The sequence below is a fragment of the Salminus brasiliensis genome, chromosome 13, assembly GCF_030463535.1.
Source record: "Salminus brasiliensis chromosome 13, fSalBra1.hap2, whole genome shotgun sequence".
Lineage (NCBI taxonomy): Eukaryota > Metazoa > Chordata > Actinopteri > Characiformes > Bryconidae > Salminus > Salminus brasiliensis.
This window is the reverse complement of record NC_132890.1, coordinates 18,487,559-18,511,707: the sequence shown is the minus strand read 5'-3', so window position 1 is coordinate 18,511,707 and position 24,149 is coordinate 18,487,559. Positions and strand designations below refer to the sequence as shown.

At 39.8% G+C, this 24,149-nt stretch overlaps 1 protein-coding gene and 1 pseudogene across 1 annotated transcript in view; both read left to right on the top strand.

Moving 5' to 3' along the window:
- Positions 1-815: 815 nt before the first annotated feature.
- On the top strand, positions 816-966 carry LOC140576025 (U1 spliceosomal RNA; annotated as a pseudogene).
- Positions 967-1,579: 613 nt separating this feature from the next.
- The window catches only part of LOC140574645 (RNA polymerase II elongation factor ELL2), a 32,790-nt gene continuing 10,220 nt past the window's right edge, over positions 1,580-24,149 (top strand). The window contains exons 1-4 of the mRNA XM_072694511.1: positions 1,580-1,750; positions 6,471-6,518; positions 19,865-19,992; positions 21,562-21,725. Of these exons, the coding sequence (XP_072550612.1) occupies positions 1,613-1,750; positions 6,471-6,518; positions 19,865-19,992; positions 21,562-21,725 (478 nt within the window). The 5' untranslated portion in view covers positions 1,580-1,612. The remainder of the gene's footprint in view (positions 1,751-6,470; positions 6,519-19,864; positions 19,993-21,561; positions 21,726-24,149) is intronic.

Sequence of the window (24,149 nt, the reverse complement as noted above, 5' to 3'; positions counted from 1 at the left end):
AAAGTTTTAAAAGTTTGAGTTTCTTTTTAAAAATAACAAATCATGCATATATTTGGTTTGAATGTCAGGTGCTTTTTTTCCCCAAACTGCTAAAAAGATGATAGTCCTTGACAGTCCCTGATGTGAAACTTAATCTTAATTTAAAATATTTAAGTCTATTTATGTTGTTTATTTCTGTGTTCTACAGATGTACGGTCTACATGCATATTTGATATCTGCCTTTGCATTATCAAATATTAACAAACACTGTCATTTTATGCCAACAAAATTAAAATCTTAGATAAAATACATACATTACTGAATGGCGCTCTGATTTCAGTTTGGACAAAGCTTATCAACTCAAGCAAAGGTGGTATAGCTTTTTATGTGCACAACAGGTGGTGTAGAGCTGTGTTTCAAATCCTTCGAAGCTTCAAACCATTTTGGCTTCAAATGTGTTACTGCTTCAAAAACCTTGTTCTACCCATACCAATTTGTGATTTTTCGTGAGTTTTATCGGACAGTGTTGCTGTCTTCTCTGTGTCTTCTCAGTGTCTTGTTGACTGTAGAGATTGTAGTAGGGGCTGGTAGAATTCGTTTTAGCCTAGCACCTCGTCGCTTTAGCGGCTCGCGGCTCTCCTTGCGGCTTTCAAGTACATATATGCAGCAGCACTTCCTTCTCTCTGAGCAGTGCTTCACCTGGATGGCTAGCGTTAGCTTTTAGCTGTTTTACCCTCACTTCTAAAATCTCAAAGAACCTGCATTTAGAATCTAATCTTGGGAGCGTAAATAAAATGTTTGGGAATTTGTATGTTTTACAACCCTGTTTGGGTTTTACTTTTACCTGGCAGGAGTGATACCATGATCACAAAGGTTAAGGCTCGGCCATTGCACTTGGGTTGTATTGCCCCTTGCGAATTCCCCACATGCAGAAATCTTGACTACATAATTTGTGGTAGTGAGGAACTACGTTTGCGCTCTCCTCTGTTTTGGAGCAGTGGTGGCTCAGCAGGTAGAGCACCATGTTGTTGATGACAAGCAAGCCGCCACTGTTGGGTCCTTGAGCAAGGCCCTTAAGCAGCAGCAATGGCTGCCCACCCCTTCGGGCACATGTGTGTATGTGCTCACTAGTGTTTATGTGTGTGTTCACCGCATAGATGGGTTAAAGGTGAAGGCCATCTGTGTCTAACACAAATGGTGAATATGGTACCGAATACTCATTATTCAACTATGGTACGGTACAAACAGTTTGGTTTCAGAGAACCTTTATGCAGAAACATTTCAACATTGGCAAATGCTATTAACGTTACTAGGTTACTATGTTGGTGTTTTTGAGGTCGTCTGGCACAAGGCATACATTTAGTTTCCCTAAAAAGTGTTGCGTCAAATATCTGGAATTCCGCCCTTTGTTTTGTTCATACGAGAAATTACAGGTGGGCTCTGTGTTTGTGTTTGTGTGTGTGTTTCTGTCTATGTGGGTGCGTGCACTATGTGCCTCTGAGTGTGTGCGAGTGTTTGTGTACGTGCTTGTGTGTGAGAGTGACGTGCTCCGAGCGCTCGCGCCGGCTCCACCTCCACTCGAGTGACGTTTCAGAGAGAATGTCGCTAGTTCGCCTCTCAGTCAGTTCTAGACATGGCAGCGCTGAAACAGGAGCATCGGTATGGACTCTCCTGCGCAAAGACTCATAAAAACACTCCCAACAGAACTATCTATCACGTCAAGCTGACCGACACTGCCATTCGGACACTGGAAGCCTATCAGAACCTTAAGGTAAACGTTAGGCGTTTTATTTTTGTTTACTCAGACTGGCAGTTTCCAGTGTGAAGTCGCGTCAGTGGGGGACAACGCTTAAAATGCAAGTTGGCAGAAGTTAAACTGACCTCAAGTGATCTGTTATGTCTCCTAAACTCTATCTTTTAAAGAGTTAGTTTTGTAGTTTTTTAGCTGTAATTTGTCATGTTACGCTGAGGCTACAGTTTCTGTCGCATGAGTAAACGGAGCTGACCGATGGCTTAGAAGATAAAACCAGTCGGCGTAGTTGTGTATTGGCTCCTATTTTCAGGCAACATTTACTGTTTTGTATAGAAACCTATTGGCTTCCCTCCAGTCTACATAATTTGGCAGTCAGTCTTGCAAAAACAGCACGAAAGATTCCCCTACCCACTTTATAGCTAGCTAAGTTCGCTTCACTCCCATCGAATGAACTGTAAAGTCGAAATAACACGACTGAAAGAAAGTGTCGACTGTGTCAGGTCCCTGTGCGATGTGGCTAGTGTTTAGAGACCGGTTCCTCTAAAATTTTCTCAAATTGAGCTACTTATAGGGATCGTACGGTCTGAGAGGGGCACAAGGCAAGCCAGAATTGATCATTACTAAAGTAGGCTAAACCTTAAGTCGACTTCTCATTTACCATATTCGTATAATTAAGGACAGCTAATGGTTAGTATTTTATTTTCAGCCATTCATAGATTGTTTTTTGAAGAATTCTTTTGTTCGGTCTTTTATTGTGAGTTAAAACGCAGTTAGTTAGCTGCTAAACCATTTACCTCGCAACTCCCTACCCCCTTCAGCCACTGCCAGTTAGACTGTTTTCCCAGCAGACTGGACTGTGTTCTCGTAGACAGGAAACTGAAAACCACAAGTTCGCCAATAAACAATTTTAAACCGTCCAGACGATTAGAGGGACTCATATTTAACATGTTTGCTAGTCAGCTAACTACAAGAAAAACATTAACAGCGATTAATAGCGATGAGTGTCTTGGCTATTTAGTGCAGTTTAGCAACGGCATAAAGCCACATTTCTGTCCAAACTAACAGCGGCGAAGATTAATTCAAAAGAACACGGATTCCAGTACTGTCTGTTTTGCTCCGTTGTTATTGTTGAAGCCAGACCGAGGCTAGAAGTGTGTTTTTGTTTCTGGTGCCTTTTGGTTTTATTGATATAGCTAGCCTGCACTGCCCTTTAAACGCTGGAAACGCTCCAGATTTTAAAGGCGGTGTCAAATATCGCTGCTTTGACACGGTCTGAGCTAACTTGGAGTTTGAGACTAGTCTTAAAGAAGCCACTAGTTGTCAGTTAAAAAACTGTACTGTAACTGTAATTTATTAATTTGTCGTTGTTGGCTTCACTGCTTTTCTGGATTATCATATTGGTTGTGCTGCAGCTATATATTAAAATTGACTTGTCTTCTTAAATTAAGTCAGGTAGGGTCATGCTATGTCTTTTACTCACTGTGAACATAAGGCTTTCTCTCTGAAAGCATATAAAAAAAGCTTGTGAACCTAATAATCAACTAATCCCACAATTGCTGGACCTATGAGTTCTGCCTTTCTGGCTCTGAGTAACTGGGCAGCACTGGGCAGAGCAGGACATCCTTTCCCTTTAGCATCCATAACAGATAAACATGTTGTTGACCACGACTGCAGCTGTACCTTGAAGATAATTAGGGTTATCTCTGACCCAGCATTATGACTTTGAATTACACCAAGAAGAGAAAGATTCCCCCTTTCCCCTCTGATGACAATGCCCCCCCCCCCACTTTCCCTTTAATGAGTGTTCTTGGACATGGCGGAGTTGTTCAAAGCTAGGTACAGCACGTTCTAGGGCATAGTTATATAAACATCTATTAGCTTGGACAGTTTTCACTGGAGATGAACGTGTACAGGCCAGTGTAGACTCACATCAGTTTTGCTATGAGAAGAGGAAGAGATGATGTAGTCTTTAAGTTCTTGTAATTGAAATTTTCCCCAGTCTTCTTTGGAGAAGGCCTCTAGTTCTCAGATATTCTTGGGATGTCTTGCAGGCACAGCTTGTTTAAGGTCCGGGAGGCATAATTGATTCACCTCTGTGCTTCACAATTGGCAAGGTGTTCTTTTCATGAAATGTAGTCCCTTTTTTCTCAAAACATACCATGCAGATTGTGGCCAGATAGGTATTTTGTGAATTTATCAGCATTTGTTTCCGAAAGTCATCCGACGTCTTCAGATGTTCTGTAGCATACTTTAAACACTAGGTTTTGTGACATGGTCAAAATTAAGCTTTCCTTCTTATCACTCTTCAGTGAAAATTGTTTGTTCAAGCTATGCAGCATAGTGAAATGGCTTAGCATATGAGCAGCAATTTTTTTGTCTTCAGGATCTTAACCACAGTTCCCCTGAATTGCTGTTCCATAATTTAGAATTATGAATAATATAATTCCTAATTCACAACATTTTGCACAATAGAAACTGCAAACATTGCTTGGCAATGTTCTTACAGCCTTCCTCTACCTTGTGAGCATTGATTACTTTTATTTTCAGATCTTTAGACTGTTGCCCGTGTTAGCCCAAGGTTTGAAAAGTCATAGAATATATAACTTGAAAATGTGATTTAGCTGACCTCCTGAATGACCTAGTGACCATGCTTCAAGCTTGTTTTGCTGATCCTTTGCCATGCTTAGGGTGTCCAAACTTTTGGACTGGTCATACTGATGAGTTGAATCAACTAGTTTGCACAAGGGGCCTACATTGTTGTGAGCATTTATATTGTTTAATCTGCATTAGTCTGCAACCAGAAACTTGTGGGTTGTTTATGTTTACAAAATACTCTGCAATGAAAGAGACAGAAGACATCAGAGAAGAAAAGAGTCCATGTCGATGGAACTGAGGCAGAATGAGGGTGATTATTTTTTCTGTTGTTTTTTCTGCCATTGAGAGACACAGACAAAAAATGTAGGTGATTTGGTTAGTCGTGTGCAGCCATTAATCTCACATCAGCACACACACAGTCTGTGATCCTGTGTTCATCCATCTGCATTTAACAGTGTCAGCAAAGGTGGATATACAATTCTACCAATTAAACCAATTACAGTTGTTGCAGTCTGTTTTGCTGCAACACGTAGCTACATTTCTGGGGAAGTGCACATCAGGCTACGGTGTAGGGTACGTGGCTATGCATAGGCATAGATACGATGCAGAAGAATAAATTGGCCTTACCTGTGTGCTGTATTAGACACTCCTACCTTCATCAGTGGCCACAGAAAGCTATTGGCTGGATATTTCTGGTTGGTGGACTATTCTCAGTCTATTAGTGGCACTGAGGTGTTAAAAAAACTCCAGCAGCACTTTACTTGTGCAAGCACAATATGCGCTAATGCTGCCATGTCACTACATTGCTGAGAATGACCCACCACCCAAATAATGCCTGCTCTGTAGTGGTCCTGTGGGGCCCTGACAATTGACAAATGGGTCAAAATGAGGCTAACAAAATATGCAGAGAAAACAGATGGACCACTATCTGTAATTATATATATATATATATATATATATATATATATATATATATATATATATATATATATATATAGCTACAACTACAGAATGTTTCTATATATGGTCAGAGAAGCAGATAAAATGGACAATAAGTGTAGAAACAAGGAAGTGTTAATGTTATGGCTGATTGGTATGTGTATATATTTTATTTATACACACCAATCAGCCATAACATCACCTACCTAACTGAGTAGTAGGGCCCCCTTGTGCTTACCAATCGAGACATGAACTCTGAAGACTCTGAAGACGTCCTGTGGTATTTGGCGCCAAAATGTTAGCAGCAGATTCCTTAAGTCATGTATATTGCTATATGCTATTTGCCTAATTTATTCCAGCCGTTACACTTGACAGATGACAGATGCCACTGTAGATGAGGATAATTCATTCAATTCACAGAATCACTGATCAGTGTATACTCCATTGTCACGTTTTAAAAATATAGTAATTTAATGCAGTTAGTCCCTTCCTGTACCTATTAGCTTAAAGCCTGTATTACACATTTAGAAAGCCAGAATCCTGTGCTTTTCAATAAAACATTTCCCCAACCCCCCACGCACAGACACACATATACATGCATGCTTCCTCTGCCACAATAATATTTGATGGACTCTTGTACGCTCTCTTAAGTCCATATTTATTAATGGGAACACATTCCAGTACAGATTAGCTAAGCCCAGCCTTGATCTCTAGGCTCACGCATGCAGAACCATGACACTGAGAGCCCAGTGACAGGCAACTTTTATTCCAGTACCCTGCATGCACTAGTGCTTCTGCAGCTCCATGCCTCTGTTAAGGGGGGCCAGGCCAGAAACGTGTAATTACTGGTCAGGCAGGCTAATAGGTAGGCAGGCTTTACACTATATGGCAGATGTAAATAAATACCATCCTACTTCTGGAAATCTCCTCTCTCTCATGAGACGAAAACAAACCCAAAGCTGTCGTTATAACAAATGACAAAGTTTAAAAGGGGGGTTTGGTTTGTGGCTGCATTGTTATGATGACATTACCTTTGTAAGTAAGACATGGCAGTTTTGTCGCTGTCTGCGTCAGTTATGCAAAACTGTCTTGCCCTGGAAATGAGGCCTGATGAATCCTGAAAAGTTCGCTTTTGTCATATGGCACTTTAGCCAATAATATTAAACGCTAACCAATGTATTTTACCTCTCTTCTCTGTCCCCAGGGATCCTTACCAAATCAGCCAGCAATTTGCTTCAAGGGGAACCAGGGGGTAAGAAGAATGTGTTTTTACTCACCCCTCCCGAATGTCTCAGAAATAGAATGCTTTAATTAGTCTTGATTGTTGAGCCATGTAGCAAAAAAAAAAAAAAAAATCTCTCTTCACTATCTCAATATTTCATGAGCTTTCCAACCACCGCCTCCCCCCAACATTGAGAGAGAGAATGCTACTACCCTTAAGGCTTGCTCAAGTAGATTACAACGTTTATAGTATTTTAGAACTGTATGTGTTTGTAAGTCATATTAGAGTAGGGTTACTGCAGAACGTACTACAAAAGTCTGTCTCTCTCTGAATTGGTAGTTTATGGACTGTGGTATCATGTACTGATTTAGGTGAATATACCAAGCCATGCAGCCGGTGGTCAGAAATTCCACTGAAATGGCTATAAAGAAAGATGGCTGTGTCTAAACGGATTAACACATTCAGCTCCAGCACCTCCCCATCGCAAACATTTAAATGCACAATCGCTCCTGTCTAAATGAACGGGCAAGGAAAAGGAGTTGCTCTGGCACACAAATGATGGACTGTGCCGCCAAGGTGTACGTTTAGGGTGCTGGGGAAGCCCCTCGAGAGGGTATCTACCCCCCCACACCCCCCCAGCCCCCCCAGGGCTGCTCGCCAGGTTACTGGGTCAGGCTGGCAACTGGGGAGGGCTTTGTTAGGGAGCACGGGGCGGTGGCTGTGGGTAAAAGGCGGGGGGATGCTGAACCCCAGGGAACCCCCCGTGTCTCTGTGCCTGTTGTCTCTGTGCAGACATGAAAGGCCTCCGACAAGAAGAGGGGGGCCACGTCCACCTCAATCCTAAAGGCAGCAGTGCAGCAAACCTCCAAAATCCAGAGTTTTCCCATGCACACATAGCGATTTATGGCAAAGCAGTATCTGAAGTAAGCAGTTTACATTAAAACATGCAGCAAATTTGTTTATGCCAATGAGAGAAGTGGTCATGTCAGAGTGTTTGCAGTTAAAATGGGTTTTACTTTCAAAAGTAAATGTAGCGATGATATCTGTTTGGAGCATTACATTATTCAAATTGGCTGTGGCCTGACAATGGGCTGCTGGGCATTAATGAGGTATGTGAGCCGTTAGAGAATGTGTGTGCGTGCGAGATGGGGTGGGGGATTAAGCTGTTACTTGTGGGGGGCAGTCCTCATCGTTTTTACAGAGATACAGTAATCTCTGACAAGCTGTACTGCTATCAGTGGCATCAAAAATATGAATCATAACCTTGTTAAGGGTAGCCTAGAGGTCATACTGCTGAAGGCAGTGCTTTGGATTTGCATATGACGCCTTGGAATTTGAACAAGGTTGACTGGGTGCACAATACAGAAGCTGTTGCTCTGACCATTCAGTTCATGGTTCGGTAGGCAAGCACTAATCAGACAGCTATTTGGAATAAAAATGCTCTTGTGGGTTGGAAAAATTGTTTAAAATTTATTTTAACAAATCTTGCACCTTAAGCTATGTGTTGAGCCTACATGCATTTCTATGTGAAAGGCACAAACTCTGTTTACGTTACATTAGAATAAAAACAACTACATTTATATGTAGCGTACAAAGAAGTTGTTTTTAGGAACCTTGTCCATATCTTTGTTAGATGTAATACAGTCAGAAGAACATAGGTTTGGTTGCTTAAGTCTTTGTGCACTCTGGGCAATGTTTGGATTTATTCAGTTTTACCAGCCACTCTACTGATTTCATTAAAAGAAGGACTGAATGTGGTAAAACAATAATTTACAATTTGTGAACTGTAAGCACTATATAAACACTCATTTTAATAGCACCATTAAATGACAGATTCAAGAAGAATTTCGTAAATAATGTAATGAATGCAATGTAATGCAAATGAAAATAAAGAAAAGCATGCAAATCTAGTCTTTGTTTGTAGCAATGTTAGCATTTTTGGTTTAAGTGCTCCTTCAGGTTGGTTGCAGGTTATGTGTGCTTGCCTTCTGTGCGTCGTTGTGCTATTATACTGATGTCTGTACAATGCTGCTTAAGACTGTTCAAGCCATTTCCAAACACTGAGAGGATGACGATAGCTTGGTGAAGCAGATCTGTTTTGATATCACTAACTCAACTGCATTCATTAGTGAGATGAAAAATGGCCTGCAGTAGATCCCCATAATTTGGAGTAAGATGCAATGCCCTTAATTACAGACGCTAAAAGGAATGATGCAACCATCATGAAACAAAAAGATGGAGAAGAAGAATCAGGGCGATGTGTAAAACTACTTTCACTTTAATGAGAGCAGGTCCCAGTCCTGCAGATCATAGAATTGAATAGACTTTGAAAGCCTCATAAGCGGGATTATGTGAATGCATTCCCATTAAGTCTGGAATCTTCTTGTCTGGAATTTCATGAGTGGTTCCCATTTTCTTTTGGCTTTTACAGGAAGTACTGCCTTACTCTGTGTAATCATCAAAAGGGCTTTTGATATAGTCTTCTGTTTCCCTTTCTAAATTAATGCATTTTTCACTCCTTACAGGCCTAGTTTGCAGATAATTGGAAGGGCACTCTATTCCTCCTCTGTCTGCACTGTATGGTTTACTGTTCGCTAAATGTTAGACAAAATATGGTGAGGAATATATTCTTTAAATGTACTTATAAGATGGTATAAAACATGTACACTTAGGGCAGTTGCACAAAGCAGCTTTTCATTATTGCTTTGCTTTGCTTCATCAGACATTTAGGCATTAGGTTAGTTCACACTGGCTGGATTATGACGTTTTTGGGCTGCCGTTCATTTAAATATTTTTCATTCAACAAATATACAACAGATAAATGCAGCTTGCAGTATGTCACTGTCTACTGTGGTCTGACTGGACTTGTCATGTGTGTGAAGGGATTACTGTTTTTGAGCTAAGAATCGACTGAATCAACATTGAAGACTATACGATCAGGCTAAGCTAATCGGCTAAAGAAGCCACGTTAAAGTTACGTGGCATTCACAAATTTGTTTGGCTATATTATATACACTTTTGTGACCAAATGAAAGTAACAGCAGTATACTAGCTCCGCAGCTTAAAAATGTGTTTATTACACTTCAGTTTGCTTGCTATGATTGTTAGCTACCACAGCTAAAAATACCAGAAGAAAAAAATATATGTTGTTGTTGGTACTTGTACCACCAGAATCTCTGTAAACACCACCTATTATGTTCCTTATAGCATGAGCAGATGTATCTTTTCTTCAGGTAATTTTTAGATGGTTTCTAATGTTCTTCAAAGTGGAGGCGCAAACACAAATATTGTATCCAAGTTGGAGCTTCACCATTGGAGCACAGGCCTAATCAGTCATTAATTTATAAGACCAATTTTATTTATTTATACAACTTTTTCATATAGCCAAAACAACTGAAGGGTTTAGTGGTAATAAAATTAAAATACATTTTAATTTACATTTACATTTACATTACCCAAGGAATCATTTAGTTGTTATTATAGGACAGAAATTTGTTTATTTCTATTTGTGTAATAAACAACAACCAGAATTGTTGCTAATAGAAAAGCTATACTGGATTTTGGAATAAGACTCATCATTTGCTTTGTGCCTGAAATGTACACTTACTGGCTTATATAAATGCAGTGAAATAAAACATAGGGTCATTGGTTGCCCTGTAGAACTTAATATTGTAATAATATTGTTCAAACGTGTGTGTATTGTGCTGACTCATGATAGTTGTCGTAAAATATGTTGGGAGTGAATATCGTCTGATTCCTAGTGGTATTGTGCACTCCTAGTAGTAGATCCTTTTAGTTTAAAACTGTTATTTCATATCAGAGATTAGTGTGTGTGTTTGTGTGTGGGTCACTAGCTGCTGGTAGGAGGTGGAGTAGAGTGCATTCTTCTCATGGTGAAATGTTCTCATGGGGTGTGTGTATGTGTGTGGGGGTTTCAGTCCCCCCCACCGTTCTGTCTCTCTTGTCATCATTGTCTTAGCTTACCCAGCCTCCCTATCCCTCCCTGGGAGTCACAAGGACTTCCTTCGCACATGCAGCAGCCCAACCCCAACCACAGTGAAGTGTTTGTGTATGTGTGTGTGTGTGTCTTTCTGTATTTCATTGAAGATGTGAGTGTATCTTAAAAACATACGCATGACATACCCTTGTTAGTCTGAGTGTAGCTGTGTGAGAGCATGCTTGTACAAGCTGGAGACTGTATTTAAGGTGGTAGTTTAGATGGTGTTTAAGTACATCCGTCCAAATGTCTGTGTGCGCATGTCTTTCTTTTCCTCCTGAAAGCTAGTTAGAATTACAATAAGAGGAATGTGTAAAAGAGAGCGGTGGTCCCCTGAAGCAGAGCAACCAAGGAGGGGGAGAGGGCCCACGTGTGAGTGAATGGGCACACGTCGCACTATTCATCCAGATGTGACATGCCCGCTGCTGGGGCTTCACGGTGCCTCTCTCGTCTGGGGCCCTGTGTTTTGACTAGAACTGCTGTTTCACTGCCTGGTCTTGTTGTTTCCATTAGGCTCCTAAGAACAGAGCAGGATAGATTTCCATCTTCACCTTAGTGCTTATTTCTAAAGTGAATGCTAATTGACTGTTAGAACAGGGGAATTTAACAGTCAGCTGAAATGTGAGGAATAGGAGAATGCTGTAAAGGGAGTAACATAGGCCTGTGCCATATTATAGTAAGATGTGTGATAGCAAATATATTTTGGTTAATGTGATAATTAACATTAATACTACATTTATACCAAGAATACATTCCATTTAACCACAACTATTATTTTTATTATTATTATTATTAGTAGTAGTAGTAGTAGTAGTAATCTGTCATCAGTGACAGTAGATAAGCGTAGATGACAACAGAACTCTTAAAGCAAAAGAGGGGGGAACAATACTGTCTCCTGAAACTTTTTTTTTTGTACCTTCCACACAATTATTAAAATAAGCAGATTATTTTTTGGCACATGCTTTTTGTTAAGATAGCATTATATTTGCAGTAGTGATATTTGTATGTCGCTTGCATTTCTGTATTGCATTGCTTTATGGAGCCATGACATTTTTCAATTACGTTTCTGCTTGAATAGAGTTGTCAGATTAGATACTTGCAATTATTTTGTTGCAAAATAGACAATATCAGGACAGAGCCACAGATGTGTGCAGTTAGTAGTTTATCAGGGATTGAGCATTTCAGCCATGGCTAACGTGATGAGAATAAGGAAGCCAGCCTGCTAACATACCAATTTTGTAATATATGATAAACCAATTATGTAATATGTAATAAACTAAACACTATATGCTTACCAAGCTCTTCATTAGGAACAATACTGGGTATGAATTTATTCAATTCCTTATTTATATGGACCCCTGCTCATTCATTTTTTCTTTTGAAATCAAGAGTAAGAGTTTATCTCTTCTACTTTGTAAAAGGACATATCCAGGTTTTCATTTTAATGTTTTGCAAAAATTATGCGCAGTTAATAGCTATCTTTTAATCTTGCTGGCATTTTGCAGTGAAAGCATTGTCTGAGCTGTCCAGTTCTGTTCATTTCTGATAATGTTCAGGAAATGAATAAAGGCATTGATTACTTGCCACCACCAGGGCAACATTCGTTGGACCCTGTGTTACCTCTCAGAGGTATGCTTTGGACAAATCAGCAAATTTTCATTGTCATTACTGTAGGTTTACAAAGTTTTGTTTAAACACTGGCTTCTCAGAACTCGAGCTGACCAGGAAATGGGCTGCGCTCTTGTAAATAAACTCTGCCTCGGAAATGCAGACTCTTGACGATTTACTCCGTTTAATGTGCCACAGGCTTTAAACTAGCCACTAGACAGATCCTGTGGTGCTTTACCAATATAAAGTTGTTATTTACTATGTTTTGAAGCATGCCTCTTTTGAGGTCGAAGTAAATCTGTTTTTCTTTGTTTACACTAATACTGCATCTGTAACAGCATTTAAAGTTGTAGGATAATGAGCCACAAAGACCTTTTTAGTATTTTTTTTAAAGTTAGCATAACATGATCTGATGACAAAACTGACACATTTCAGCTCAAGGCCTTTTTAAGCATGCAGATAACATTGTAACCACCATAACAAGTGCTGTTTTTTTACTCATTCACAATTAGTAATTTGGGCCCAATTCACAAAATGTTCTAAATGTTCACATTATATTACTATATTGACACTAAACAGTGAAGTGAAAGCCTACAGGTAGGAGGTGGTGTGAGAGGCTGCTTGGTGTTCACCCTTATGCTTAGATCTGCTCCTGTTTAAATTACCTCATGACTGTCTCTATAGTAACTAATAGGAAAGTGGAGGCTGGGTTCTGGCTGTACCGCGAATGGGCTACGTATGAAAGCAGCACACAGGGTGCTCTCCACCCCCACGATGGAGAGAGAGAGACACACACACACACACACACACACACACATATATACAATGACACAGATGCACACAGAGGGTTGGTTATCGAGTTGGGTCACCCAGAGCTTACTGAGCTTGACAGATTAGCCCTCAGGTGCCGGGGAGGAGGCAGAGACAGATTTTGCTTGGTATCCCAGGCAGTAGCTCAAGGGATGAGGTAGACAAGCACCACAAACCCCCACTCCATCCCCCACACATCAACAAACCCTTCCTCCAACTTCCAACCAACCCCCCATACTCAACAGACAAGCCCATTTAAATGTAACCGACATCCGAGCCCCTCTGAGCACACAGTGACTGCCTCAGAGTGATTTAATGCCAGAAAGACGGGCTTGCACATCCCTGCTCTTACCAGCCATAATTTGTGGCAGTCTCATTGATCATATGCTAAACAACATTACGGTGAGTCAAAACGCATCAGGGTTTTCCGCTGCGTGTTGTGTGCCAGTGTTAACATGCACTGTGTGCTTCTATGTATAACAACAAACCCTTCTAACCACCCCAGCCAGTATAAACTACTACATACTTCATCATACACCATGCTTCATTGTCTTAAGTGACCAGATGACAGTGATCACAGCTTGGTTGTGGTTCTGGTTAATGTTAATTGCATACGAAGAAAAACTGACTCAAAAGCGATTTCATTCTCCTGTGCTCAGCACCCGACAGTGGAGTTATCCAGTCTGAAAACCCAATAGTTGATCATTATAAATAGCATTATTGGATGAAGTATTTTTTTGTTTTTTTTTCCCCTTCTTTCCCTGCCCCCATTTTCTACATTTCTCTCTAACACACCCTGCCACCTCCTAGTCTTCCCTTTCCTTGGATGAGTGGTTTTGTGTCGGTTTTAGTTTTGGGTGGGGGTTATCTTCTGCTGTCTCTGTTGGTCCTGGCTAAGGACACCAACCCCCCCTTCCCCCGCCACCCCCCCTACACCCTCCTACAAACACACAGACACACACACACACTACCCACCTCTTTTCCAAGCCCCCCAACAGGGCACACGTCACTGTGGGTCATGAATAATCTAGGCGTCTTTCCGTGCCATCACGTTACTCCTCCAACAAAAGACGAGCCCGGCTCCTGAGGAAGCTATGCCGAAGCACTAGAGGAGAACAATAGCATGTGGCCAGCTGGAGCAAACCCAGCACACATGAAATAAAACCAGTGGAACTAATTCCACCTGTGCCATAGAGAGAGGAAGTAGAGAGTACTCATTTCGATGACCAATCAGGGCCAAAGAATTACAGCCACTGGCGTAATTGCATGGCCCCAGATGAAAGTGCTGCCCTTCGCTCATGTAATTTTGGTCACAGCAACTCGGGCACCCAAAGTGAATGTCTGTACATGCAATGTCTTGATATTGGACTAGATGGTCAGACAGTGGGGCCCTGCGTATGGGGATGGATTTGGCAAATGTGTGCTATTTTTCAGTGCCCTGGCTTCAAATGAGTGTGCCGAGGCCGAGGGCCTGGGTGACTCGCAGCCGTTCAGGGAAAAACAGCACCTGAAAAAATACGCCAGCTTCTTGCTTTTTTCCAAAACAGATGTGTGCTTTCAAAGGAAGGAAAAAAACTTTCAACTGTTTATTCTTCCCATAAGCAGAGCAAAGGTGTCCTCTGCTGTGCATAATGGCATTGAAGTCAATGTGCTGCACATTCTACAACTCGCACAAGTGATTTCCAGTGTGCCATGAAACTCAGGGAATGTGAGTCTTCTCCAGCAGCTGCCAAACGTGCCCTTTGTGTCCTGTGTAACGGCCAAAGTCCTCCCGCCAAAGTCGTTCCGTTCCAGTCCAGTTCATGCCTTACAACAGGCTAAAAGAATTTGACATCTTAAAAACACTCTGGGCCGAGTGGCAGCAGATGTGACTTGGTCCGGACCACAGAGGAAGGCTTTGTGTTGAGCTGGGCTCCCTGACCATGCTGCTGGTCAGCCTGATGTGGTGCTGAGGACTGTCAGTCTGATTCTATTTGGCTGCAATGATGTGTATATGTCTTAATGTATGAGTTTTAAAGAAAGTTTTGCAATACATAATATTATGATATAATAATATTATGGCATGACAGATTAAAAACAAATGCTATTAAAGACTTTTTTTGCTTCATTAAATTCAGTGAAGCAGGTCTAATTAGGCTCTTTGTAATGAAACATGCAGTTGGTTGTTATTTATGTGCTGATGATCTCCACAAAATCTTCAGAAATCACATTGTGTCTCGACAATAAAACACTGCTTACAAGAAAAACATAAATAAAATCGTCATGTTCCTCATCCCTACATGGAGCCATGGGTTGTCAATAAAGGACATGCTTGCGCAACTCAGCATGGAGTTACTATGAGTCAGCAATAGCGCCACATGATGTTGTCTAGGTGTCAAGTACTGTGTCACTGTGAATGTCGGGGCCTGCTTGTTTTGGAAACCGCAATCCTGTTCTGTAAATTTTGATACAAATTTTGTTTGCAGGTGCCTAGATGGAATTGTTTTTTCAGTTCAATTTATTATCTGTTCTATTCAGACAACAAATAGGCGAGATAAACTAAAATGCTTACAAGGTGCCCTTTTCCCACAGTGTCAGAAAGACCCCTCCAAAGAATAGTTCTTCATGCTTTATGGTCCCTATATCTCGATATATAGCGACCTTGCATGTGATCCAACAGCCATGGAGACAAGTAAACCAATAAGTTAAATGATATCGTTATGAAGATGGCAAAGGAAGCAGCAGAGGGGGAAAAGGGTGCATGAGTGACTCTCGGAGTGGAGTGACCCGAGTGACATTGATTAGAATTAGAATGCAAAGCATGCATGGTAGAGCTTTGAGGGGGGCAGTGTTAACTTAAGAATGCATCGCTTTAATGGCAATGGATGTAGGGGGTAGGGAGGTTTTGTAAATTTTTGGGGGTGACTTAGCACTATAAATCTATGCTTGTGCCCTCCTCTAAGTAAGGATTTTTTTCATACTAAATTGAGTCTGCGTTGCAATGCTATGACATGCTGATCTACAGATAGGAGCCATCCCCTTTCTCTGTTTAAGTGACTTGTTGCTTGTAATGTGGCTAAAATCAGCTACTACTTTCCATAACTTTGCTACTCTGTGTCTTTTCATTTAAACAATTATGAATGAATAATGTTAATGAACTCTTGTTTCCCTAAGTGTCAAACCTATGTTAAACCTGACCCCCACATGTTTTGTTCTATTTGTTTCTCTTCAAGCAACATTTATGTAGCAATTTACCTTAAATAACAGAAAATATTTTTTTATGATTTACTGAACTTTAATATTGAGAGTAGCGTTTCTGTCATTGCCGCTCCGGGCCTAGAACACCACCATGTAACTTTAGCTCTAATACACCAAACACATTTGTATTGTGCAAATTGCAGAAATCGTAAATGTATGTAAAACATGTGTATACTTATAAAGCCTTTCAAACTAAATGTGATTTGTCAGAAGGCGAATATAAGATGAAATTTCACTCTCCCTCTGCTCTAATACTTCGTGTTTAGTAATCACTCAGCGAATGGCACATGCTTTTTCAGGTACGTGTCAGTTTTTTACACCATGGTGAAAAGGTTGTGGTATAGTGTAGTGAGTAACACCACCACCTTCTCAGTGTCAGATTATTGTTTGATTCACTAACCCAGTAAGCACACCATGCTACATCAGTAAGAATCATTGGGTACAGCAAAGACACCACTGTTTTATGCACAGATGTACTGTCCAGCACTACCTGTGGATGAACAAAAAATACACTATACTAACAAGTGGCCATTTTTGTTCCCTTAAACACAGTAAGGCAGAGGATGACCATGCTTAATAAGCATAAAAAAGACAATGTACACTTCTGTTTAGGTATGTCAAGTTTTGTCTTGCTGAGACATGGACAGAAATAGGTCATTACTGACATGAGAAGCTGTAGCTGCGAAAGGTTGTTGTTTTGGCTGTGTGTGTTTTTATTCTACAAAGAGCACCTAGTAGGGAATGGGGGTTGGGTGCACAAGGCAGACGCTGTGGCGCTGTGTGTAGAGAAAAGAAGAGTAAAGTGTGTGGGTCTGTGTGTGTGGAGAGGGGTGAGGGGTGGCAGAGGTTGTTTGAAGAGATGCTGTTATGGACTCCACAAGGCTTATGGCCACACTACCTGACGGATGTCTCTGTCTTCCTCTATTAAATGTGTTAAATGATTGAAATATGAGACAGATATTTTAGGTATAAATAAACGAGAGTGTTAGATTTTATATTTTTTTATACAAGCATTTGGGTATTATTATGTAAGTGTGTAAGTGTGATAATTTGTTTAATACAGTTAGTTTTTTTTTCTTCAAGTGCAGTAAAGTGTTAAATGTTAAAGTGCCTAATATATATATTTTTTTCAATAAAAAATGAGTTTGATGTAATGTGCAAACATCTGGAATGATTACACAGTGTTTCCAAATGTACCATTCACTCCCCAGTCCATGCAACCCATCTCTGGAAACTAAACTGCACTTCCTATAGTTATAAGGAGTATTTTAGCCGAGGTTGCTTTTTGAATAAGGCACAATGGAGATCATTTACATATATCAGTCTGACACAAGAGAAACAGGACGTAGCCATTAGATTACACTTTTCTTTTAAACTCAGGACTCAAGAACATGAAGTTTGTGTTCTCAGGCACCTTCTTTTGCTGGTGTAGCTAAGAATGTAAGGCACTCCAGTGCCCTTGCATTCCCAACCAAACGAAATTGCAAGATTTTTATTATTAAATGCCCAGTCCTTGCTTGTTACATCTTTTTCTTCAGATCTAGGGCACTACCTCAATTAAAGCGCCTGTCAATTTCCCATTTTTAAAAAGGACCACTGTTTTTAAAGATGCTGCAATATACCTGTTGCCTAGTGAATTTGTATGTGGATTTCACTCTCTCTAATTAGTAAAATTAGGTTTCTGGGACGTCCCTTTAGAATATGCAATTGCTTTAAACATTAAACAAATGTTTAAACATTTTTTTTTAAAGAGAATAGTATTGTTCAAGAGCTCTGTAGTGAGCACCTTTTTGTGTTTTGTGTTTCTAGTTAGGAGCCATACTTACGGTTTTGCATTGCTGCTCTGTTATGTTGTTGAAGAATATGAATATTGTTATATTGTGCATATGGCAAGGACCTTTGACTTTGATTTGAAAACAAAATTGTCTTTGTGTTGAGGCTGTATGATTAACCCATGTTTGTGTATTTCTCCAATGTAGTTTTCCTTCCCTGTTTTGACACTGTCTTGTCATGGCAAACCACATGATATAAATGATAATTAGAGGTTTACATGTACTCCACCAATGGGTTGGAAGTTGGAATTGGAAGTACTTCTTTGGCTCCAAGTAACGTTGACCTATTTTGGTGTTGCCATGAAAAATTCTTTCTTGACATGAAAGAATTGCTTATAATTTGCAGTTTATCCAAAATAACAGTTTAAACCTACTGCTGGGCAATAATGAAAGTGACCATAAGTCTGCTCTGCCCCAGGACAGAGCAGAGCTTTAGTGTCTTGTTTTACTTCCAAAACCCTTGGCTGAGATAGACTTCAACAAATGTTGATATGTTGATAAAATGGCTGGCTGGATTTAGTGGTAATTTAATTTAGAGGTTATTATATATTAGATTTTCAAATTATTCTACGCTCTGATTCAGTACAAACTCTGCTTTTCAGTAATACCAGTTATTAACACACACTTCATTGTCAGAAATAAAATGAAACAAGCCAATAAAATATACATAATGAAGACAAATTGCAGCTGAACTTCTGTTTGTATGTACTATGATATGAACTGGCAATACAGATTACTCTACAGATGTAGTGCATATCAAGCCTGGGAAATGGTGGGTTTCAAAAAGGTCAAAGTAATTTATGTTAAACACAAAGTGTCATGAAAATGTTGTCTTTGACAGGTTAGGCTTTGAAAGGTAAATCAGTTGTGAGTTTGATATGTCTCTATTTTGTTTTTGGTAATTTCAGAACATCAGTGTAGAAAAGGTTACAGCAAACAACTTACAATCTCATGAGCAACAGAATGCTGCTGGCATTTTTTTTTTAACAAAGCCATTATCTGTTTTTAACTTAAAGGGTTCAAACATTTTCTCCTTACTCAAATTAAGGTTATGGTTAATTATAGGAACAAAGACATTCAAAGTGCTTGTTATATATATGCATGTGGACCCCACATGCTGATGCCGTGTGTGTGTGTGTTTTGGACCCATATTTACACATGTAAGTTTTTAGAAACCCTGTTTTTGTTTCTGAGCCTTAATAGAGTTTGAATATTGTGTTCAACTGAGCATACTGCTTGCACTCTCAATGCTCACTCCAACCACCAAGTACACAGAGTCTCATCTGTGCACAAATATCCTACTGTATATCATGTACTGTTGTTTTAAAGTTATTTTTTGTCAGAAGTAGCAGGAACAAAATGCTCTCCGGTAATACTGATTTTAGAATAGCACATTCCTCTCATTTAAGATGGTGTTATGGTTGTAATTCTGTATAAGGACACAGCCCATGCTGCAGACAGGAGACTGAGACCCACTTTGTCATGAGGAGACGTGGCTTTCAGCTGTTGGGTCTCAGTTTCTCCAAAAATACTCATATTAAATCAACAAAGACATTTGTCAGATTTAGGTTAATAAAGTGAGAACTGTGAGCTTAGGGTTGTCAAGATTTTCAAAATAGCTAAGCTCATTCTGTGACAAAAATGAAACCGTCCCTGCCAGAGCTCCTAATAAAATCTAGCTTTTTAATTCAAGTTGAGCAGCTGTTGCTTTGTAATTTAACAGGCAATTGACATGTCATCACCTTTATTATATATATACACATCAAAGCACACCTGTGTTCAGCTTGGATATTATGATAGATGTTATATTTTAATGTTTTAGAGCTTAATGATTGAATGCTGATACAAATGCTAACTTAGGCATAACATAATAGAATTCTCACTTTTTGCAGTATATCAAGATTCCTGCCCCCACTGTGGATTCCTCTGATGCCCTACGTGTATTTTCCTTCTATTTGTCCAGTGACAGCAAGGACAAACCTCAAGCCAGCTTTGACTGTATTCACCAGTATGTCTCAGGGTAAGCAGTGTTGATGGCTAACCTCAGACAAAACTACTTTAAATGTCTCTTTTGTGGTAAAAACAAAAAGGCTCAGAATGAGCAAAAATAGGGCTGTAAATCTCAGATCTCACAATTATTAATTACAATTTTTTAAAGGTGCCTTAGAATGAAAAACATGTTGGCATAGTTAAATAAGAGTAGATTTGGGTACATGAGAGTTGGGTACATGAAAGTGACTTCTGTGAACTTCAAACATAGTTCAAACAGAGCTGTAGAATGGGACAGTTACGGTACAGTTTCATAAAAGTTCATTTTATTTATGCCCCATCAACAATGCAACAATGACAAAGGAAACCCATACAGAGTAAAGCATTGTCTTTTCAGCAGCCAACCATAACAGGAAACCTTTTATGTTTTATGAGGCAAAATAACAGGGTTGAAAATAGGTTTGTAAAAACATATCTGGGCATTTTTCACCTCAATCAAAGACACATTCTTACTAGTTATACATGAAAAAAACATTAAAATACTGAATAAATGCACCCTATGGCACCTTTTAAAAAAACGTTCATAGCATCATGCAGTATCAGCTGTCACTGGAATTTATTTTGAAATGTGACTTGAAATTAATTTGTCCTGAGTGTCCTGTGCAAATTGCTGTGGATCACTCTATAAAATGTACCAAGTTATTTCTTGCCACAGATAATTTACTTTTGTCATATTTTTAGTATTGTCTCATGGGTGGTTAATTGAGTCCAATTAAAACTATTTAATTAAAATTTAAAACCTAACTGTAATGTGCATGTAATGGCCCAGACATATTGATGTAATCATATGTACGTTGTGAAAAGGCTCATCTAACCATTTAAATTAAATGGTAATCTGAAGCATGTCTGTGCTGCTAAATATGTTTAGCAGAGGCGTTATTTTGCGAGGACAAACGCTTTACTGGCCCATAGACCTGAGTTACATCGCCGTGTTTGTGTTAATGTTGGAGGATTCTGTTTTTCCCCAACCCACAGCCCGAGTGGACATCTGTTGGTTCTGGAGCTCAAAGGAGGCTTGTAGGCTCTACAATACTTTACTTGTCTAACAGAAAGAATAGTTTTACATAGGTTTGTAGAAAAAGAGGATGTAAAGCAATTCCAGCAAGCCGGTTGAAGACATTAGTCATTATTTAGTCACTGACTTTCTGGTTTAACTGTGCACAATAGGGCCAACAGTGCCACAGATACATGAGTAGAAAAGCAAACACACAAAGCTTTATTAAAGTTGTGCAACAGATACATAAAATGAAAGTAATTAGAAACATATTATTTATTAGTAAATTCTGACAAATAGCTGTCTAAATGTAATAGCTTGTGTGTTCACCCCCCGTTCTCTAACACACCTGATCCAAAATAATCAAAATAATAATAAGTAACAAGCCCTTGAGTTGAAGTAGTTGGTTTAGAGCAGAGAAAACACTGCAATGTGCAGAGCAGGGGTATTCCAGTACCACAATCAGAGTTTACTGGCCTTTTCTGTTGTCCCTAATAGTACTAGCGAGCCAAATCTTATCACATTTTACTCATTGGCTTTCCTCAGGGATGGCAGGGACCACCTGGAGGGCCAGGGCAGTATTCAGGACAAGATCACAGTGTGTGCCACGGATGACTCTTACCAGATGACCCGTGAGCGCATGTCCCAGGTGGAGAAAGACATCTGGAGTCGATCAGCTATTGAGATCAAACCTGGGGCCACGCATCCAAGTAAGGAGAAACCCCTTTCCGTCCACACAATTGTACATACACAAACAGTACCAAGGTGGGGGAAATCTCTTTAGCTGTTAACAGCAGAGCATCAACAGTCCTTAATTACAATAGTACGACACAAGAGACCATGCATTACAGTGAACTAAGTTATTATGTATGACGCAAAGTATATAGCAAATATTTATATAGGATACAGTGTATTTGTTTTGTGTCCATTTCAGTGTTTGGTTTGGAAGTGGAATATCTTTTATATTGACCTTTCTATTTTCTCTAATACCAACAAATGTGTAAACTGCTTTACCCTAATGATGGTCACTATGGTCAATTTGTTAGGTTAGATTGCCAGTGATAAATAAAAGCATGTTTGCAGCGGGATCTTCCCATCCTTGTCTATCTTTAACCCTTTTTGCTCCACTATATACAGACATGGAGCCAGAGATCTGCTCCATTAATGTGGCTAAGATTGTCGGAAGCTAACAAGTGTCATGCTATGCGGATGAAGCTAAGCCTGGGATTTTAATTACCATGGCTGGAAATCAATTTCAAATCAAAGTTTTCATCTGTAGAAATGTTAAATTATACATGGGCACTGTCTTTGAAGCGAAGTCCATGGTTTCCCCCTGAGGAGGTTGAAATGGACAAGATTTGTCCTTGTCTTTGTGTGCCTGGAATGGCTTGACATACACTATCTTGGAGGGGGCACGCAAGGAGTTATTTCTTTGTGTCTTCATGAACATAATACATAATCTTTTTAGTAGGAGAGATTCTGGCTTTTCTTTGAAACAATGATGGATGTAGCTGGTTTTGTAATCAAAGCCAGGCTTGATCTGCTGACTGTGTATGTTCCAGCAGTACACAGGGAACCAGCGCCTTGCAGTGAACTGTGGTCATTTTTTCTTGCAGAATAAAAGGGTCGCAGGCAGAGAAGCCTCTTGCGGCGGCGCCCTGTATTTCTGTGGCAAACTAATGGTATGCTTATCTTCAGCGTGTTTCTAAATGCAGCTTTTGCAATCACAGATTCTGGAGCAGGGTGATTTTGAATGTATGGCAGGTATTCCAGAGCAAGCTTGATTATAGAGGCCTGGGCTGTCTTTGAGGTCAGTACAGTATCACTTTGCATGATGAGATTGTACACAGCAAATGAAATATTTTATATTTATAAAATTTATATTTGACTTTTTGTGCCCAGCTATGTAGATGTATACAGAAGATACATTGTGTATACCAAGTCAATAGTCTGAGGAGACCTACTGTATGATTTGAGTGGACAGGAAGCTTGTTTTTGGATGTATATGCACTCATGTGTCTTGTATTACAAAAATGCTTATTTTCAGGTTTAATAAACATTATTCTTTTTCTGGAAGTGGTAGAGAGTAATGTAAATACACAGACAGTAGCCCACCACCAGTATAAAGGACTGAATGCACATGGAGGTCTGATTGTGAATCAGGCAGAAAAGTGCTAAATCATTAAACAAGCTAAGGCGTTGCAAGGAATTCAGTTCTCTCTTGCTTGTTTGCCAACATCTTGAACTTTGTGATGCAAAAATGTTTCTCATAAATGGGCACATTGTTTTCTCTCAGACTGTCCATGGTATTATATACAGTCCAGTATGTACTTTAAGTTCTAGTCAGGAACTGTTAGCACTGGCACATATTAGCAACAATCACATAACAGTACTTACTTTAAAGCATAGTGTGCACATTTGCCATACTATCTGGTAGCAAATGTTAAGTTTTGATTTTGGGAAGTTCCAAAGTGACGCTGCACCATTTTTACACCATCGGGAATAGTATGTAATGTCAGTTTTTATTCAGATCTGTAGAGTATACTGCTTAAGTGGCATGCCATCATTTAGATTTACTATTAACATTTATAACATTATAGCATACTTTTATCCAGAGTGACTTACTTTTTAATAATGTCACACAGGTAGGCAAATGTAGCGTTAGGTGTCTTGCCCAAAGACTATCCATGACATGACAAAATGACCAAATGTTTGAAATTAGATGTGTTTTTGAATGTTTCTCTAAATTCCTGGACAGTTGCACTTCATGTGAAAGCTACTAAAACTTCAATCAGAAACAGAAAATACATGTGTACGAGCACGGGACATGTGTTGCCCACTCTGCAAACTGGCTGTCCTTCTCTCGCTCTTACAGCAACCTTCAGAGCACGGCTTAAACTACTTAATGAGATTAGACTTGCTTGATATCTGTCAACGCTGCTGTGGCCTTCTGGCCAGGTTCCAGGTGAATTAGCCCACTGGTAAAGAGAGGGAGGGATGAGGTAGGGAGGAAAGCAGAGGGAGAGGTAGGGAGAGGAAGGGAGGGGGACAGAGAGAGACAGAGATGGAGGCGGAGAGTTTGGGGGGCTCTGTTTGAGCTCCTCCAGTTTCCATGGCTGTGTTGTTTGCACAGA